This window comes from Danio rerio, chromosome 22, assembly GCF_052040795.2.
Source record: "Danio rerio strain M-AB ecotype USA chromosome 22, GRCz13ab, whole genome shotgun sequence".
In the NCBI taxonomy this organism is placed as follows: Eukaryota; Metazoa; Chordata; class Actinopteri; order Cypriniformes; family Danionidae; genus Danio; species Danio rerio.
Window position 1 is genome coordinate 12,612,240 of NC_141042.1, and position 21,558 is coordinate 12,633,797.

Here is a 21,558-nt window from a genome sequence, read left to right on the forward strand (position 1 = left end):
AGATTTTGCGCACTTTAACTGTTTGTGTTTATATTATTGTAATAAAATTATCACAGATTTTTCTCATGAGTTTTTTTCTCCAACAATTGAACTATAATGCTGTGTTCACATCAGACGCGGAATGCTATTCGCGCGTAATTAGACGCGTGAACATTTGAGTTTACTCGCTTCATTCGTGCGTCAGATCCGCTTCATTTGTGCGTCAAATCCGCTTCATTCGCGTGTCAAATTCACTGAGCAATAGACGCAGATTTGCGTGATGGGCAGGGCTTCTGTCTGCCTGGTGACTCTAGCTTCATTGCTAAATGGCCAGCATGGATTTTATTGAGAGGTTAGCCGTGTTTATGCGCTTTATGAAGGCTGAAAAAGAGCCTCAATTCGTTTGGAGCCGTGCCCGAGTTCACTAGATTTTTTTCAGAGGTGCGCCCAGCTCTGTGGGCTCATGAACTCTTCCAGAAATTTAACCTTGATGATGGAAGCGTTTAGCGGTGCTTCTGCCCGAGCTGAGCCCAGTTTGATGTACTGTTGTTGGTGTAGGCAGGAGGATTTTCCCCTAAGACACTAACAACAGGCGCTACGGCATAATAAAGCCCCCACAAGAGCAAAATCCTGATTGGTTAACGAGGCGCGAATGTCTGCTGAAGTTTAGATTTTCGAACTTGACGTTAGGCGTGTCATTCGCGCAGTGCCATTCATGCAATTCGCTCCATTTGCGCATATCATGCCGCAGGATGTCTATTGCAGTGTAAATCACTCATGCTTGACGCTTCTTCTGCATTTGGTGTGAATGCAGATGCAGCATAAGTCTCCACTTCAGCATCTTACATACACACAGCTTGATACACACAGCTTGAAAAAAATTTTTTTTCTGTGAGGTTTTTACAGAGGGGGTGATTATACATAATATGCCTTATTATATATAACATTTTAATCTACAAAAAATGTAGAAAATAATAATTATGTAAATAATAATTATGTAAATAATAATTTATGTAAATAATAATAATTCCCTACATTTATATTGCGCTTTTCTGGACACTCAAAGTGCTTTACACATTGGGGGAATCTCCTCGTCCACCAGCATCATGAAGAGATTCCTGAAACTTCCTCTGTAAAAAAAGAATCTAAGGCTGCATTTACACTGCACTGTTCAAGTGACTCAATTCTGATTCTTTTCTCCTATGTGGCTCACATCGGATATGACCTATGTACATGTAAGCAGGCGAAAATCACATGGATTCCGATTTCCTCAAATCAGATTCAGGCCTTGTTTATATGTGAAAATTTATCCGATCTGAATCAGATCGTGTCCTCGTATCCACACACACACACACACACACACACACACACACACACACACACACACACACATTCACTACTAAAATAAATAAATACCGGAATGCAAAACAAAATTTTTTGACATTTTCTGGAACAGGATCCCGCTCAAATTAATCACTGACTTGGCCTCATTTGCACAGTTAAACCTAATATTTTTATTACATTGTAACTCTTTTTTTTCCATTCTCAATGTAATCAGTCAACTGGCAGTAAGGCCTGAAGCATACTAGTACATTCCAAATGACAATTTAAGACATGAATGAAACAGTAAACAATGCCATTTTTGATTTCAGTAGTTCCTGACCTCTTTGTATGTTTCAGTATCTCTTCAAACCCATGGGACTTGCGTGCTGTGTTGACATTTTTAGCTCATATCTCCCATAATCTCTTATCAAGGCATGTTAGTCGATAAAACACGGAGCTAATTGATGATTAAACAAGGGGATCACTGATATTCTGTTTGATTTGTGTGTGTTTGTTGTGTGCCTATGTTTGTTATCTGAGATACGATAACTCACTGTGCTAATTCAACTATATTTCTTTATATCTATCTATCTGTCTGTCTGTCTATCCGTCTGTCTATCCATCTATCTACTGTATCTCTATCTATCTATCTATCTATCTATCTATCTATCTATCTATCTATCTATCTATCTATCTATCTATCCATCCATCCATTCAGATTTATAATTAAATTCAAATTAATTATAATTAAATGAATAATGTGTATCCCTAATTTTATTCCTTATTTAAGACTAAAAATAATCAAGAATTTCTTTAAAAGCTGCACTTATTATTTTATAGTATAGATGTGCAGTTAATTAATTGTTTCCTCAATTTACGGTCATCCCATTCATTGAATTTAAATATCGAATAATATAAATAAATTATATAAAAAATACAATATTTATTATAATAAATAAATTGTTGACTTTTTTTTTAGTTTCATTTTCTAAATCTTACAATTAATAATTGCATAATTAATGGTAGCACTAGCTTCTTTACTCTGTGTGGCAAGTATTGTTGTTTCCAATTATTTTTTTAGATATATTTTGTTTTCTCACCTCGACATCACACACACACACACACACACACACACACGAGCTATATTTCGGTTTCCTCCCTCTGACAGGAAGTGGGCGTCTTTGTATTCTTTGAACGCTTCCAAAGAAAAAGCTTCATTTTTATCCTCTTCATCTCGTGTTTTTCCCCCCAGAGTCCCGTTTCACTGTTCCTGTCTGCTTTTGCACTTCTGCAGCTTCACACTGAGAGCTAAAAACAGGCTGTGTTCGTTTTGTTGCTCTGTTTTCAGCGTCCTGGGGTGTTTTGCTGTTGATTCAGTCACGTAATCATGATTCTTGGAACTATAGATTAAATATTCCTCAAATATGACTGAACTCGTCGCACTAACCCATATCGTCTTAAATCCTTTATCGGTTTCATTGCGTGGTTATAATCAATCGCCTGTCAAAGAGGGCGGAGTTTCAGGACACGCCTACTGATTTCGTAATCATCTCAGTCCAATGGCAGCTCAAAGGTGTTATGGAGCCAAAACAAACTCTGTTTAGGCTAGATTTTGTTCAAAATTACGTCATTTAGGTTTGTAGTTTAGTTTTGTTTGAAGTAAACGAAACTGTTGCATATATAGTGTCTTACATTTCTTTTAGTTATGTCAATAGTAATTATACACATTAAATGTATTATCTAATATTGACATTTTATAAAATAAAGAAGGATTGCGAAAGACAATCGCTTATTATTATATACATTTTTTATTTTTGGCATTTTTTAGCTTTTGTTTGATAGGACATTAGGTTGACAGGAAGTGAAGTGGGAGAGAGAGCGGGGAGTAGGATCAGGGAAAGGTCCACAAGATTTGAACTCAGGACGCCCGGATCACTGCCATAACATATGTCAGCACACTAACCACTGGGCTATCATGCCGACACGAGAGACAATCTTCAGATCAAAAGTATACAGCCCCGCCCACATGGCTCTGCTTACATTATCAGAGAATAACAGTATTTTCAGAGTGTTTAAGCTGTGCAAAAGGGCATTTTAATTACATTTGATGTTACTAATGTTCTTATTCTCATGTTTGTGTCTTGTTTTCTGGTTTTAGGATAAAAAGAAGTACCTAGACATTATTCACTCCTATATGGAAGTTCACGGCACAGTCCATGGCACTAGTACAGTCCACCTGCCTGGCTACGTGAAGAACCACGGCATCCTGAGCGGACGAGACCTGCAGTTCCTGCTGCGAGAGACCAAGGTTTGACACTAACAACTATATGGAAAAACTTACACTGGCAGACTTGAATAGACCCAGTTAGCCTAAAAAATTCAAACAAATCACAGCAAAATAGGTATGTTATTCTCATGGTTTATCAAGAGGGAACTCTCAGATTTAATCTAAAATAAAATTGAATATGTTCTGAAAACAAAGACTTTTTTGTTTTATAACATCATTAGGATGAGAAAATTTTCTCATTTTTGCGAGAACTTTATTCCTTTATCCCTAAAGGTTGGAGCACACTGGGATGATTTTTACTTGCGTTTCATTTTTTCAAGATGTTTTTCTGCATACAAATTTTTCAAAAAGACAATGCAAAAAATGAGCGTGAGGCGGTCAAATGATGCTTTTGCGTGTTGGTCTGCACACCCACATTGGTTCCCTTTGGTTAGACATGAGGCGTTAAACATTTGTTATAAACATGAGCGAAAATTGTCTTAACCCTAATATTATATTTGTGCATACACATTAGATTAGTCAGTACTGAAGCCAAATCTGAAGCTTATCTAACAAAATAGCTTACAATAATGGTCCAAAAACTAGTGCAGCCAAATTTATGTCATAGAAAAAATATTAAATAGAAATTTTAAAAAGTAAAAAAAAAAGAAACTACTTAAAAGAAAATTTAAATCAAGAGAAGCCAAAAAAAGAAAGAAAAAAATGTAGTTGAAATTTTGTATTTTTAAGTTTTTTTTCAATACTTTGCTAAAATTTAATTGTATTATATTTCAGTTTCTACATGTGTTTGGTGACTAAAATATAATTTTAATAAATATATCTGTTTAATAAATTTTTTCAACAGTATTTTCACTGAAAAACACCTAGAATATCGTTGAAATAAAATACTATAATTTGCTCAGGGAATGTTGGATGAAGACAATTTATTTTGGAAGTATAAAACATCATAGCATTTATTCCTAAAGAAAAAAAAACTGTTTTTTTTTCTTTTTGAGGTTTTTTTTTTTGTTGTAATTACTAGAAAATGACACTTTTTTTATAATTTTTTTGGAAAAAAATATTTTAGATGGGAATTTTATTTGATACAGATTGAAGCTTCAGGTTCTCCTGTTTGAAATGATGTATGACACTTCAGGCTGACGGCTAAATTAAAAATAAAACTGCTTTTTATATAATAATAATAATAATATAGGCCCATTTGGTGCCCACAAAATAGCTCTAGGTCTGTAAGGGTTAAATGCACCAATATACATTATTGCCTATATTCACTGAGAAATAGATAAAAAATATTCCTTTTCAAAATGGGCTGTACTCAATTATGCTGAGCACTGAATAAAAAAAAAACTAAATTAAACTAATAAATCAAATGAATCATTTCATTGAAAGTATTTTTTATCGAAAGTATTGTTGCCATTTATTATTAATTTAATACGTTATCAAGATCATATAGAGTACAAGCAAACAAAACCAACACACACACCCTCAGAAATATTCATTGTTGCTTTTATGGTTGTGTAAATTGCCTCCTTGTCCTCATTTGTAAGTCGCTTTGGATAAAAGCGTCTGCTAAATGACTAAATGTAAATGAAATAAAGGCATGCGAGCTGTCACTGGGGTGGTACCTTTTCATAAGGTACAAATTTGTACCTAAAATGTCCGTATTAATAGGGTACATATTAGTACCTAAAAAGTACAAAAGTGTTCCTCTTATTTTTTAGGCACTGATACTTTTGAGGTACCAATTTAGACCCTTTAAGTACAAATGTGTACCTTTTGAAAAGGTACCACCCCAGTGACAGCTCGCATACCTTTATTTCTGAGAGTGTGCGTGTTAATTTTGTTTGCTTGTATGATCTTGATAACATATATTATATTTATCATAAATGGCAGCAATGTTTTTGATTAGAAAATACTGTCAATAAACCACATATATCTATTTCAGTGTGAAGTATCCCTTTAAATATGTAATCTTGAGTCTTCTTGAGCTTCTTTTACTTGTGTTTTGATTTCCTGGTTCAGATTAATACACCCGTAGCGTGTGTTTATGGTTGAACAGCTCTGCTATGCTAAAAACACATCTGAAAGCTTCTCTTCACACGCAAAGACGTTCCTCAACCGCAAGAGAGGATGTGTTTGTTTTGCTGTTTTTTTTCTTCACGTCTTGCAGCTTTTTCTCCTTCGACCACAGATGCTTCACTTGACTTTTGCTTTCCTGTTTTTTCACCTTCATGCAAAGTTTCCGAGAAAGTGCAGCCGCTTCATTTGTGAGCTCGCTCCGTGTTTGTAAATGTCTGAAGACTGAAGTTTTCTTTAGGGTTGCGGATGATTTACAAATAGGCAAAACGAACCAGCAGGGCTTCAGACATGCAAACCTCGACTATTTCTCAAGTTTACCACTCATCTTGGAGAATTTTCATGTCTGTCGCAGTCGCAGTTTTCTCTTTTAGCTTGTGTTTTTCAGTGTCTCCCTGCTGCCCTCTGTTGGCGAATCAGAGCAGTTCAACAGCATATTACAGTGCTTCCCACAGGCTTGAAACGCGCCTTTGTTAGTTATATGTTGCAAACATATAATTATTATAAAATAATTAGATTTTTTAAAAATGTTTTTATAGCTGGTTCTAGCCTCTGCTGGGTAAGATAGCATTTCTGTGTGGGGTTTGCATGTTCTCCCCGTGTTTGTGTGGGTCTCCTCCAGGTGCGTTGGTTTCCCACACAAGTCCTAAGACATGTGATACAGGTGATTTGTGTGGGCTAAATTGACCATAGTGTGAGAGTGTGTGTTAATGAGTGTGTATGGATGTGTCCCTGATGGGTTGCGGCTGGAAGGGCATCCGCTGCGTAAAACGTATGCTGGATACGTTGGCGGTTCATGCCACTGTGGTGATTAAAAATAAAGATATCCACTATTTTTCCTACACTTTTATGGTATTCAGGAGCCAATGACAGGTCAAATCTGCTTCTCTCTATCTCGCATTCAAGTTCAGGTTGCTTTTGGCGTGACATTTAGTACAGTATTGCCAAAGCATTTTAGATGTATGAAACATGTAATATATTGGCATCATCAAATTCCTAAAATTCACAGCGATTGAGAAATAAATGACAGAAAAAAAGGAGTAAAAACAGACAATATCTCCAAAAATATATATAATAATTACATTAATAAAACAGACACAGTAGGTAGTGCTGTCGTCTCACAGCAAGAAGGTCGCTGGTTTGAGCCTCGGCTAGGTCAGTTGGTGTTTCTGTGTGGAGTTTGCATGTTCTCCCTGCGTTCGTGTGGGTGTTCCTCCAGGTGCTCAGGTTTCCCCCACGCAAGTCCAAAGAAATGTGGTACAGGTGAATTGGGTAGGCTAAATTGTCCGTAGTGTGTGTGTGTGTGTGTGTGTGTTAATGAGTGTGTGTGGATGTTTCCCAGTGATGTGTTGCAGCTGAAAGGGCATCCGCTGCGTAAAAACGTGCTGGATAAGTTGGCGGTTCATTCTGCTGTGGCGACCCTGGATTAATAAAGGAACTAAGCCAACAAGAAAATGAATGAATGAACATGAAAAAAACGTGTAGATGATTTAAATGAGGCGAATGAGTGGATTAAATATTACTAACAGTGTACAATTTTGAATTTAATGGTGTAGATAAATGTGTTTTGCAGTCAGTTTAGATGTAATTTTGTCTTCTGAGTATTTAGTAAAGTTTGTTTTTGAGTTGTTTAGATTAAACAAATAATTATTTAATATTTCTCTCACTCACGCGAGAGTGGGAATACAATTACCGACAGCTTTAGAAAGCGAGGAAGTGAGAAAACGAAAGCAAAAGCCAAATCCCGGACATTTTAGTAGATTTAGAAAACATGTCATGACAAAAGGTGCTTCTCTGTGGGTCTGCAGAGCATATGAGATTGTCTGTGAGAGGGTTGACAGTTTGTGCGCACACAGAACGAAACGTTTAATTGAGAGAAGGTTTTTCGCTACATAATCAATCGCAGATGTTATATTGGGCAGATAGAAAAATTGCAAAAGAATAAAATAAATATAAATGTGTCAGTTAATATAGGCTACTTGAACGGCCCACCCAAGTAAAGTCTGTGTGTGGGAAGCACTGTATTATTTATTGGTGTCCCTTAGGTGAATCTTTTTCTTGGACAAAACAATTATTACCAATACAGTTGAAGTCAGAATTATCAGCCCCCCTGATTTATTAGCTCCCCCAATTTGTGTTTAATGTAGAAAAGATTTTTGTTCAACACGGTTCTAAACAGTTCAACAGAATAGAATATTCATAGTCATTTCTATTAACTGATTTATTTTATCTTTGCCATGATGACAGTATAATATTTGACTAGATATTTTCAAGATACTAGTATGCAGCTTAAAGGGCAATTTAAAGGCTTAACTAGGTTAACTAGGCTAGTTAGGGTAATTAGGCAAATCATAGTCTAGTGATGGTTTGTTCTGTAGACTATCGAAATAATCGTTAATAATTTTGTTCTTTTAAAATGGTGTTTAAAAATTTTTAAGCTGCTTTTATTCTAGCCAAAATAAAACAAATAAGACTTTCTCCAGAAGAAAAAATAATATCAGATATGCTGTGAAAATTTCCTGAATCTGTGAAACATCATTTGGGAAATATTTTTAAAAAAAGAAATCAAAGTGGGGCTAATAATTCTGACGTCAACTGTATATAAACAAGAACAAAAATACATCCCACAACACTCTTATGCCATGTTATGTATTAAAGTGATAAACGATGATGATGATGATGATGAAAATAGGGAGTTATTTATTATATCTTAAGAATTATTGCTATTTTGTAAATAATTTATTTTAAATAAATATAATTATTTTAATAAATATGATGTAATAAAACATTTTATTACTTATAAATCACTTTGATTATATGACAATTTAATATTACAGTGTTTTTTGGGTAGTACATACAATTATGATGTTTGCTGTAAATATTGTTTTATTAATTTTATTATTATACTTTATGTATTTGTTAGTTTTTAGGCTTATTTTAATGCGTTCTTGTTGTTGTTATTATTAGTCAATTATGAATCAATAACAGTAATTTATGTTTTTGTAATATATTATTTCTGTTCATCAAGGCGGCATTTATTAAATGTAAAAAAAAAAAGTTAAATTGTTTAATATTTATCAAATGTTTATTACTTATTGTATGTAGTTTTCATATGAAATTATTACTCCAGTCGTTATTGCTTTCATTATTATTATCATTAATAATAATATTAATAACAATGATGTGACTCTGAAGACTGGAGTAGTGGAGCTGAAAATTCATCTTTAAAATCACTGGAATAAATGACTAAATTAAATGAAAAACTACTTTTGAGCAGTTATAATATAGTGCAAAAACATTCACAATTTTGAATAACTTGCATACTAATGATCACTTAAATATTTCAGTCAGCAGAAATGAAAGCAAATGCAGTGGTGCAGAACATTCATATTTAGTTTTCCATTAGGAATATTAAATAACATGGCGAAAGCAGATGTTTGTGGTTCATGTTACTTCATTTCATGTAACAGTAATCATTTTGTCCTGTATTGATGGGAGTTGTTGATCAGTGTTTTTCTGCTTGTGTTTTCAGCTTTTTGTTGGCCTGTCGTTTCCCTATGAAGGCCCCGCCCCTCTCGAGGCGATAGCCAATGGCTGTGCATTCCTGAACCCGAGGTTTGATCCTGCTAAGAGCAGCAAGAACACCGATTTCTTCAAAGGCAAACCCACACTCAGAGAGGTGCTCACTGCTTTGTTTTTCTGTGTGCATTGGTGTGTATGTGCGTGCGCGTTTGTTTGCCAATTATTAGTTTGTTTTGGGATTGTGTGTTCTGTGTGTGTCTCTGTGAGATATTTGTTGTTGGTTTGTTTGTTTTTGTGGCTTTTGCATATGTGTGTGTGTTTGTTCTTTTTCCACATTTGTTGTAGGTTTGTGTGTGTCTGTGTTTGTGTGTGTGTTTGTGTCTGTGTTTGTGTCTGTGTGCGTGTGAAACTTGTTTTTCAGTTATTGGATTGTTTTGTTTTGAGTGTGTGTGTGTGTGTGTGTGTGTGTGTGTGTGTGTGTGGTGTTTTTGAGGACACAAGTTTGTATGATAACATGGTTATGAGCTAGGTATTACATTCTTTGGGTGGTTTATGAGGACCTCTTCTACTGTGTCCTTGTAATTCGTAACTGTTAAATATTAGTATCAAATACATTATGCTTATGGAGAGTCCCTGCAAACCACCAAAAGTGTGTTTGTTTGTGTGTGTGTTTGTGACATGTGTTTGTTGTCTGTCCTCAGTTGACGTCTCAGCATCCGTATGCTGAGGTTTACATCGGCCGGCCGCACGTCTGGACCGTCAACATTGAAGATCCGGCCGAGGTGGAGAACGCCATTAAAGCCATACTGAGCCAGAAGGTACAAACAATCTCACACACACACACACACACACACACACACACACACACACACACACACACACTCTCTCTCTCACGTGTATTTAAAACACCGAACGCTCTCAGATCAGGACATTTTAATCTGTTTGTTATGATTTAATGTCATGTTAGTGTTGTAAACTTCTAAGAGCCCAAAAAACCAGGGAGAATCTTTCATTTGTCTTCAAAGAAGAATCCTTTTTAATAAGAAGAACGCAGCGTCGCTGTGGCGTCATCGAAAGCAAACTCTCCACTCCACAGCAAACATAATACATTTTATACATGTTACAGCATTTAGGTAGGGTCAGTCATGGTGGGGACAGTCAAACAAAGCATGCAAATGAAGTCCCATGCCTTCTCCAGGTCTGATCTCATCAATATATAAGTACATCATTACAACAATGTGCAAATGATGTTCTGGAGACAGGGAATACAATAGATACAGCCATGCTGTGAAACCGATAACTGCATCACTTTGGCTTAGCCTGTAGTCAGCAAGGCAAAGGTTAAATGTCCCTCCTAGCTGGCATCTCAATGAAATGAGATAATTAAAAACCAAAGAATATAACTTTTCAGTTATACATAGATTATTGTTTATCTGGAATTAGATGATAGAAATGTTTATTTCCACATTAGTTTAATCTGAATATATTTTTCACATAAATAAATGTGATGTACAGGTAAATACAGTGATATTAATAATAAAAACAAGAATATTTAGTTATATGTTAAATAAGTGTTGCTTTAATTTGACATTTTATGCTGTATTGTATCATAAGTTAAAATATTATTTTAAGTACATACAGTTGAAGTCAGAATTATTTGCCCCCTGTTTATTTTTTTCTCCAATTTCTGTTTAACAACACATTTCTAAACATAATAGTTTTAATAACTCATCTCTAATAACTGATTTATTTCATCTTTGCCATGATGACTGTAAATAATATTTGACTAGATCTTTTTCAAGACACTTCTATACAGCTTAAAGTGACATTTAAAGGCTTAACTAGGTTAAACAGGTTAACTAGGCAGGTTAGGGTAATTAGGCAAGTTTTTGTATATATACATATATAGCTTAAAGGAGTTAATAAAACTGACCTTAAAATGGTGTTGAAAAAATTAAAAACTGCTTTCATTCTAGCCGAAATAAGACAAATAAGACTTTCTCCAGAAGAAAAAAACATTATCTGACATACTGTGAACATTTCCTTGCTCTGTTAAACATCATTTGGGAAATATTTAAAAAAGACGAAAAAAATCAAAGGGGGCTAAAAATTCTGACTTCAACTGTAAGTGTATTTTTAAAAACATATTTTAATTTTATTTCCTTTTAAAGTCCATAAATATATTCTATTGTATATTTGGGAAATCAGACATTGCCATATTTTGCTTTTCTGCAGTATATTGGCATGCGAATTAACCGGATGCCTTGTAGTTTTATTTGGAAGCAGTTCATTAATTTCGATTGATTTGAGATGTTCTACAAGCATAAATAAACTGAACAGAGCAAACAGAAAAGTGAAATAAACAGTGCTTAACGGCTTTCTGGGGAGTTTAACTGTGTTGATGATAGAGAAACAAAAAAAAAACTGAATATAAAATGACGTGGTCTTCATTGTAAATAGGACATTGTATATACGAGTATTAATTAAAGTTTCAAACTGTACCATTTTTTGTATTTTGGTAATACATACAATTATGATGTATGCTGTAAATATTGTTTTATTAATTTGAACATACTTTATGTATTTGTTAGTTTTTAGGCTTATTTTACTGCGTTCTTGTTGTTATTATTATTATTAGTCAATTATGAATCAATAACAGTAATTTATGTTTTTGTAATATATTTTTATCATCTGTATACCAAAAAAACAGATGATAAACTTTGGCTCAATTATGATTATCAATTCCACAAACCTTATTTTTGAAATGTTGTATAATACAATAATACAAATCCATTATGATTACTTCAAACTATTTATTCAATGACATTTTCTTTGTTTTCTCCAAACATTCCAATTGTATATGCAAATATTGTTAATACTGCATGTTCTAACGGGAAGTGAAGACTTTTATAGCATTTGGAACCCCTTTCTACACTTTTGCAACCAAGTGGACCTGACAGGAGAATAGTACTTAAATAAAACATCAAGGTCAAACAGTTGACTACTTTTGATAATGTATGTAAATAGTTATACTCTATATTAACTCTCTTTTTATTTTTGTTTATTTATTTATTATAACTTTTTTTAATTTATTTATTCATTTTTATATATTTATTTTTTCTTACTGTTATTTTTTTTAAAAAAATTTTTATGTTATCCTGGAGTTGTTTTGTCTTTAATGTGTTGTTCAGATGTTTAAATGTCTTGTTTTAATGTTATGCATCTATCCATCCATCCATCCATCCATCTCTCTCTACATATATATATATATATATATATATATATATATATATATATATATATATATATATATATATATATATATATATATATATATATATATATATATATATTGCATGTTCATTTTTAATGTACCCTTCAAAAGACCCAAAATGGATGTTGGCTCATATTTTGTGTGTGTTTCAGATAGAGCCGTATCTGCCGTATGAGTTCACCTGTGAAGGGATGCTGCAGCGGGTCAATGCTTTCATTGAGAACCAGGTGTGTGTGTGTGTGTGTTTGTATATGTGTGTATGTGTGGGTCCTCGTGTGTGCTGTGCAGCTGAGCATCTCTCTTGTTGACCGTGTGCTGCAGGATTTCTGTCATGGTCAGGTGATGTGGCCGCCGCTCAGCTCCATGCAGGTCCGGCTGGCTCCGGCTGGGAAATCCTGCAAGCAGGTGTGTCAAGAGGAGCAGCTCATCTGCGAGCCTTCATTCTTCCAGCATCTTAATAAAGACAAGGATCTGGCCAGGTATGAACACACACACACACACATTTGTTTTTGTTAATTGTGAGGACATTACATATAGGTTTCTATTGTTTAATATTGTTCAAACTGTACTTTCTATTGCCCTAAGCCCACCCCATCCCCCTCCCTAAATCCAAACCTCATAGGAAACCACTGTTTTACTTTCTGGAAACTAAAACTCCTTCTGTGTGATTTATGAGCTTTTTGAGAAACGAGGGCATCAGCACTGTCATCAAAGCTCACCACCTTGTAATACCTGTCATACCCGTGTCATTTTACAGATTTGTGTCCTGATATGTCACAAAAACACGTACACACCTGCACACACACAAATACAATGTGCTTATATAGACTCACCAGCAGAGGGCGACGTTGCTCTTCACATAAATTGTATTGAGTTATCATAATGTATTAGTGTGCAGGGATTTGCTGCAATATAGGTATCAGTGTGTTGGACAGTTGTTTCTTCAATATTAATTTAGACTTCAATGACTTGTTTTTTATTATATTGATGTTTGTTTGTATCTCATATGTTGTTTTTATTTGTGGAAATAATGAAAATGTAAATATTTAAATCTCATTTTTTACTTATTTAATACCTATTTTTACATGCTTTTATATAATTTTTTATTTAAACATTTTTATATACAAGCCTTTTATTGTTTGTAAATACTAGTTTTACATTTTAACGATTTAGATAGAAGTAATATTTAATAGCTGCAAGTGTCTTATTGGTCCATAAATAAAATGTAACATATTTGAAATGCATAATTTAATATTTAATATACATATTATTAATTATGAATTATAAATAAATTGTAAATATAATAGAAATTCATTATAAATTATAGTTGTATTTCATTTTATATCTATATTTCTAACTGATGAATATTGAAATGTTTTATTATAACCATTATTTTCTTTTAAATATTCATCAGTAATATATAAAGCAAATAACAGTTATAATAAAACATTTTAATATTCATCAGTGATCTATAAAGCAAATTAATGGTTATAAAACTCAATATTCATTAGTGATATTTAATGTTTTATTAAAACCATTATTTGCTTTATATATCACTGATAAATATTGAAATGTTTTATTATATATATATATATATATATATATATATATATATATATATATATATATATATATATATATATATATATATATATATAATGTGTGTGTTTGTTTAGATGTATTCTTTTTAATATTTGAATATATTAATGTATATATTAGAAAATATTACAATTGTAAATAAGTAGTTAAATATTTAAAGACATTAAATAAAATATATTATATATATTTTTTGTATTTATTAAATAATTTTATTTTATTTTTATATCTATTGAAACATTACTTTACTGAAAAGTACTTTAAAGCATGCCATGGTGTTACTTTTATCCATGTCTAAAAAGTACTACCGCATACAGTGGTAACAAACAAACATTGCTACATATCTGCAACACAGTGACAGTACCATCATACCTATCAAAAAAATCACGTTATTACCATAGTTCTGTACTCATCATCACTCTGTCGCTCTCCTCTCTGCAGGTACGGTGTGGAGTGTAAAACGGTGGACTCAGCCAATGATATTGTAGTCCCGGCGTTCAGCGAATCGTCCCGGCACTGTGTGTTTCAGTCCGACCTGCTGCTGTTCAGCTGCGCTGGAGCTCATCAGACCCTCACGCGCATCTGTCCCTGCAGAGACTACATGAAAGGCCAGGTGGCGCTGTGTAAAGACTGCTTATAACACACACACCACACCACGCACTTTTCGGCAACTCGTACCAACTACTGGTGGCGTTCAAAAACGCGCCGAATGGACAATAATAAAGCGTACAGTGCCAGAGGTGTAATGGTGCGATTAAACGAAACAATGCAGAGTAATTGAGCGCTTGTTTTATTCCCATACACACACCAACTCGAACGCTGGAGCGCGGCAGCTAAGAAAAAAATACAATGGACGTCGCATAGAGCGAGGAGAATTTTATTATTATTATTTTGCTGGATTTATTTTTGTTGTTGTTGCGCAAACCTGAACTAGATTCAGCCTGACATACTTGAAGCGGTGTGCAGGGGATCAGGACTCTACACTGCCACCTGCAGGCTCGGAGGAAACACTGTAGTGACATTTATTACGCCAGTTCTTCGTTCTGCTGATTTGTTTTTTTTTTCGTAGCTTTTTGAAGAATGACTTTCTATCATTGGACCAAGCTTGACACCGGACATCTCGGAGGGATCTTCGCCCTTTGGAGGATTGTTTTGTTTGTTTGTGTGGCAATGAGTATAGTTTTAAAATCATTGGGAAACAAATTTATCGAACGATGGACTACGAAAATTGTACTTTTTCATAGAAAAAATCACGTTTATTTCACGACTAGATGGTCTGGCAAAGAAAAAAACTTCGCTTTTACATGAAACAAGATTTCGCAACAAAACGGATTTCGTGCGTTCACGGAAAACAGACATTCCTATGAAAAGGACTTTACGACAAAATGGACCTCTGAAAGAAACTATTTTACAACGAAACAAATTTTGTGGACAAACTTTACGAAACGTTTTATTTTACAATGAAACTGACTTTACGAAGAAAAAGAGTTCAAGACGGACTGAAATGAAACAGACCTCCACAGTTGAACTTCATGAAGAACTAGACTTTACGATGAAACCGAAAAACAAACTTTATGAAGAAAACTACTTTTCGAAGAAACTTCTCTGGATTTACTTCAACACAAAAAAACTGATTTGACGCAAACTTCAGAAGAAAAATCTTCTCAAAGAAACTTCCCCAGTTTTTTCCTGACAACAAAACGGACTTCTCAACGAAACAAAGTTTGCGATTAAACGGACATCCCGAAGAAGCTTTCCCGGTTTGACACTGTAACAAACTTTCCATTAAATGACGCGTTCACTTGTAAATACGACGCCGAAATTTACAGTCCGCTTTATTCTGCATGGTAGTTTCTTTCCTGTGATGCAAACGCCAACTTGTAACAGCACATTTTTTTTAGTGTTGGTCACCATCCACACGAAATATCGCAGTACAGCACCGGTGAACTGCCAGGTTCACATGTTTTAGTGATAAGCAAAGTCACACACCAGCCAGTATGAATTAAAACACACACAAACACTATTGACCAAAATAACCGTTAAAAACTAGTAGATCGACAAAAATTGGGATAGTTTTTGCTGGTTGTTTGACATTGTGTCCCGGTTTACCTAAACTAGCACTCTATCACAGCTTTCAGACGGGTTTCTATATGTGGATAAGGTAAATACCTATACAGTCACGGATATTTCTGTAAAAAGTTATCATTCTTTGTACAAAAAAAAATCTATTTAGAGTATATAACTAGGGTAAGTTTTTTTTATTTGTGTTAAAAACACAAATTGGCCTTCCTTGTTTTACTTTTGTTTTGCGATTTACAATGGCCTATATTCTTGAGTTTGCCTGTCTATTATCGAGAAGAAAAACAAGTCAAAATTATTATTAGTTCTTTTTTTTGGAATGAACATGCACTATAGCGGAGATTTGACACCAGATATTACAACACTGTACAACTTTTTTAAAGTTTGATTTTTAATTTATTTTGTATACAGATCTTTATCTCTGCCTGTTGATTTTTATGTGACTATTTATAGAAGAGAAAATTCTTTATAGAGGAAACTATTATTTATCAAAGTAATTTAAGTGTGAGCGCATGTTTGTTCAGAGTAAACAAGATTTGCGAAAGTTAAATTTGTTTTTATTTGTTTAAAACGTAACTATAAACTAGTGTAACATATCATTATAATAATTTCCCTTATCGTCAATACTCTGGACAAACATTGCGAACAAAGTTTAATTTCCGAAGCCAGCAAAAACCTCATTTGATGTTTTTATCCAGTGTATGATTTCTGTAAACATTTGCACATTTGTAAATATAGATGGGTCTCTTCTAGTTTTCCACTGTAACTTATACGGATAGATTTACGTTTGCGCTTTTCTTTCGTACGTTTGTACGTAAACTGATGGTCTTCAGCCAAGCTATCGTTTTAATCTTGTTTCATGATGTGCCTTCGGATGGTTACTAGAACTGTCTGGTTTGTTTTCCTTTAAGAAATAATAAAAAAACGTTGAAGATGGAATGCTAGCTAGCTAAACGCTGAAATAGTATAGCTGAAATAGTTGCTTGACGTTTAGCGCTAAGTCGTTTTGCCAAACGTTTGGTGGTTGTTGACACACAAAAATCACAGGAATGTGTGTAGTTGACTAAAGTTGTTACATTTGGTTTACAGTATAAAGGACGCCACCGTTTCGAGAGTGTTTGTACAGCTTAGCTGTAGCTATAATAATGACTGTCTCAACGTTTTACGATATTAGATTAGCCTAATAAAACATGTGGCCCGTAATTGGAACAAAGCCCAAATTATGTATGGAACCATTGTTTATTTGATTGTTTTTAACAACTGTTATGGTTTACTTTGCTGTTAATAATGGTTGCTTTGTTTAATTTTGCATTCGCACAAAGAAGTTGCTATTAAATTCATTTTGGGGAGGGTTTTCATGGAGAAAACTTTAAGAAAAGATGAACGGACACAGTTTGTTGATTTTGAGGAATCAGTAGGATATATCTTTATTTTTCAAATAAACTTTTTCTGTGACAACAGACATTTCTGTGTAAATATACATGTGTTCTCCACAGCAACTTTTGTTGTATATACATTCATGTATCACATGACATTCTGATCCCACAGCAGATCGACGTAGTGGATTAACAGCTCAGCATTTGTTCTTCAATCGATGGTACATATTTTGTCTTTAAGCAGATATTACACCTGAAAAGTAACGCCGTAAGCCCTGCTTACTTTTTTAAACCACAAAAGGAGACATTTTCACACTCTTTATAAAATAACAAACTGTATTAAACAAACTGATCGAACTAAAGATTAGAAAATAAGTCAAACTAACGCTACAATTTTTTCAGGTGCCTTCTTATTGCCGGGAACACGCAACACATATTTACATATTTTATAAAAACACTGTTCACAGCAAACAATAAGCTGATGCTCGGGTATTTAAAACTTATTTTTACTTCTAAACAAAACTAATGCCACAGGCGGAACACCGTTCAATCCAAGTGTTCTCACAGAACTGATTTAAACCAAAACAAAAATTCATCTATTTACCAAAACAAAATCCTGTCTTGGTCAGTTGATCTCTGGCACATTTTATTGGCACAATTTAAAATCCAAATTCTGGAAATGTATTTTTCTTTTTTTTTTCCGATTTCATACTCGCATAAAAAAATGGGAAATTCGAGCATATATTAGTTCTCCAACTTCGTCCTGATGAGTTGGAGTAAAATAAATTCCACAAACAAGGTCAGAATTCTCATGTAAATAAATAACCCAAATTTTGTTTTGCTTGAAATGTCCTCAAACACTTGAAAAACACAACATCTATCCCATAGCATCATACTTTGCATCTTTAAAATAAAAAAATAAAAAGCTTAGTGACTTTATTCACTACTACTCACCTTTGTATAGACACGTGAACATATTTTTTTTTACAATTTTTAAAATTCTCCTTTTGTGGTTTAAAAATAAATAAAGGCGCAGGACATCAGCTTACCACCAGGGTGCGCAAGTGGCTTTTGTGAATTTTCAAATTATGCTGAAGAAAATTCAAATTATGAGCCCAATCTCATTCGTTTTAAGCACACGTTTACATGTGTTTTTAGAAACTGTGCGAACAGAAAAGTCCCATTTGTGTGCTTGGGTAAATATAGTATTTAACATGTCGATAAAGAACAGCGCTAAATTCAACCACACACCTGAAAAACATGTTTATCCAAAAATCACAATCGCCATAATGTGCTTTTTCACCCACAACTGAACTTCAAACTTCCATCGAATAGCACAAACGTACGTTACGCTCATCTGCTCCATGGAGCGACCATATATTTGCTACATAAAATGCTCAGAAACTTGGCTTTTCCCAAATACACATTTAAACCGCCAAATTTCGACAACAACAGTCTAAGTTAATACTTCAGAACATACAACTTCACATCATGAAGGGTCAAGTTTTAAGGCTTTGTTACTGTGCGAGTAAAAAAACACGTTTGTGTGCTATTGAACAGTTACAAGTTTCACCAAAAAGCGATACGCAAGGCTGGATCAAGCTATAACGGATGAACTTCACAGAACTTTACTGTCTCGATGGAGTGTGAAAGATGAGTAATTACAGAATTTAGATCTAGAAGTGTTTTAAAAATCATTTCTTGTAGCATGTAAATGACTAGTGCTCTTTAAATAATGTATTTCAGTGTTACAATGGATACCTTATTAACAATGTTAAACTTGATTAGATTCACATTTTAACAAGAAAGCAAGTCATTTTAGCACCTAATTTCTTTATTTTGAGAAGTTATTTTGGCATCATCTTAATTGTGCTTTACACTTGCCGGCCACTTCATTAGGTACACCTTACTAGTACCAGGTTGGACCCCCATTTTGCCTTCAGAACTGCCTTGATCCTTCGTGGCATAGATTCAAGGTAGTGGAAATATTCCTCAGAGATTTTAGTCCATATTGACATGACAGCATCACAGAGTTGCTGCACATCCATGATGTAAATCTCCCGTTCCACCACATCCCAAAGGTGCTCTATTGGACTGAGATCTGGTGACTAATGAGCCCAAAGTGTGCCAAGAAAATATCCTCCACTGCATTACACCACCACCACCAACCTGAACCGTTGATACAAGGCAGGATGGATCCATGCTTTCATGGTGTTGATGTCAAATTCTGACCCGACCATTCGAATGTTGCAGCAGAAATCGAGACTCATCAGACCAGGCAACGTTTTTCCAATCTTCTATTGTAAATTTTGGTGAGCCTATGCGAATTTTAGCCTCAGTTTCCTGTTCTAAGCTGACAGGATTAATACCTGGTGTGGTCTTCTGCTGCTGTAGCCCATCTGCCTCTAGGTTGGACGTGTTGTGCATTCAGTGATTCTCTTCTGCATACTTCGGTTGTAACAAGTGGATATTTGAGTTACTGTTGCCTTTCTATCAGCTGGAACCAGTCTGGCCATTCTCCCGCCCGGCACCAACAACCATGCCATGTTCAAAGTCACTTAAATCACCTCTCTTCCCCATTCTGATGCTCGGTTTGAACTGCAGCCGATCGTCTTGATCATGTCTACGTGCCTAAATGCGTTGAGTTGCTGCCATTTGATTGGCTGATTAGAAATTTGCATTAACAAGCAGTTGGACAGGTGTCCCTAATAAAGTGGCCGGTTAGTGTATGCACGTGAGCTATACTTGAGTGTCGATCAATTTTATTTTATTTTACAAGTAAAAATTGTAACATTTTAAAAGAATTATTTTGACAATTACATTTTGAAATTAAACGAAGACCCTTCGTTTTTATCAAAATCCTTCTGGCATATTTATGGTACACTTTCAGAGAGATCTATACTTGACTTTTAATGGCATGTTTGGCTATTTCTGATGCGATTTAAATACATTATTTTAAAATCTACATGTCTAAGATTGTAAAAATGAAACCGTATGTTAGACAGCTACTATTGTTCAGTTCGTCAAATGTGAAAGTTTACAAGTATTTGCGACAAACATTTCACTTTTACTAAATAAATAGTTTAATTTAAACAAACTAGACAAAAAAGACAATCTGTGTGTTAAGTTTACCTGATAAACCTCTTCCCCCTATAACCTGAACATGTATAACATTAAATGTATTGTTGTTTTGTGATCATCCGCACAAATCATATGTAAAACATCACACTGAGGTGAGGAATATCCATAAAGCCTCCTTTTTTCACCCTCTTAGAAACACACAACTTAATTGCTTATATTTTAGATCTCGGATGTTCTAGTTTCTGGCTTGGGCTTTATACAATACTATATTTCAGTGTGCAGTATTCAGTATTTCCCTTTCAGATCCTTATTTACAGGGGGAGCTTTGCCCTGAGGCAGGGAGAAGTGTGTGTGTGTTCGTGTATGCGTGTATTTTTCACTCTCCACAGGAGTGTTTTCCTTGCGTTGAATCATCCAGAATCTGAACTCTACTCGAAGCGTTCGTAGTGTCTCGTCTGCCTGATGCGAGGAACCATGTCCTTTAACAACCTGATGGAGAAAGAGCGAGAACAGTTGAGTCATTTTCACATCAGATCAAGGAAATTGGCTGAAAGCCCGACTGCTCTTCACTGCTACAGACATTAAATGTATTTTTTTATTGCTGAAATTAGATAACCAATACAGAAAATAGATGTATGCAAATGTTTGCTAGCTTTGCAGATTAAACACTAACAAAATAGATGAATGTATGATTCAGAAAGCAGAGAAAAATAGGTATAGTGGGAGACTTTAAGTTATTATTTTTAAGAAAAAAAATGTCCGTAATTACACATACAGATTATTTTTAGAGAATACTCGATCATTTGTTTATCTGCAAAATGTACCTGCAATTCTAGAATCACCCCTAGACAATTAGTTTAAGAATGTACAAAAATAAAATCTTGACATTTAGCAACATTATTCTGGCGGTATTTTTAATTATGTAATGTAATGTTTATTTATATAGCTCATTTATTGTGTGTGGCCAT

The 21,558-nt window shown here is 34.3% G+C and overlaps 2 protein-coding genes across 4 annotated transcripts in view; one reads left to right on the forward strand and one right to left on the reverse strand.

The window, feature by feature from the left end:
* mgat5 (alpha-1,6-mannosylglycoprotein 6-beta-N-acetylglucosaminyltransferase) overlaps nt 1–17,597 on the forward strand; it is a 114,530-nt gene extending 96,933 nt beyond the window's left edge. The window contains exons 12-17 of one of the 2 annotated variants that reach the window (XM_087303238.1): nt 3,461–3,610; nt 9,195–9,341; nt 9,886–10,002; nt 12,611–12,685; nt 12,780–12,937; nt 14,496–17,595. In XM_087303238.1, the coding sequence (XP_087159364.1) occupies nt 3,461–3,610; nt 9,195–9,341; nt 9,886–10,002; nt 12,611–12,685; nt 12,780–12,937; nt 14,496–14,694 (846 nt within the window). In that variant the 3' untranslated portion in view covers nt 14,695–17,595. 2 annotated transcript variants of the gene reach the window in all.
* Nucleotides 17,535–21,558, reverse strand: part of tmem163b (transmembrane protein 163b) — a 60,790-nt gene continuing 56,766 nt past the window's right edge. Inside the window, exon 8 of one of the 2 annotated variants that reach the window (XM_087302238.1) lies at nt 17,535–21,079. In XM_087302238.1, coding sequence (XP_087158364.1) covers nt 21,019–21,079 — 61 coding nt within the window. In that variant the 3' untranslated portion in view covers nt 17,535–21,018. 2 annotated transcript variants of the gene reach the window in all.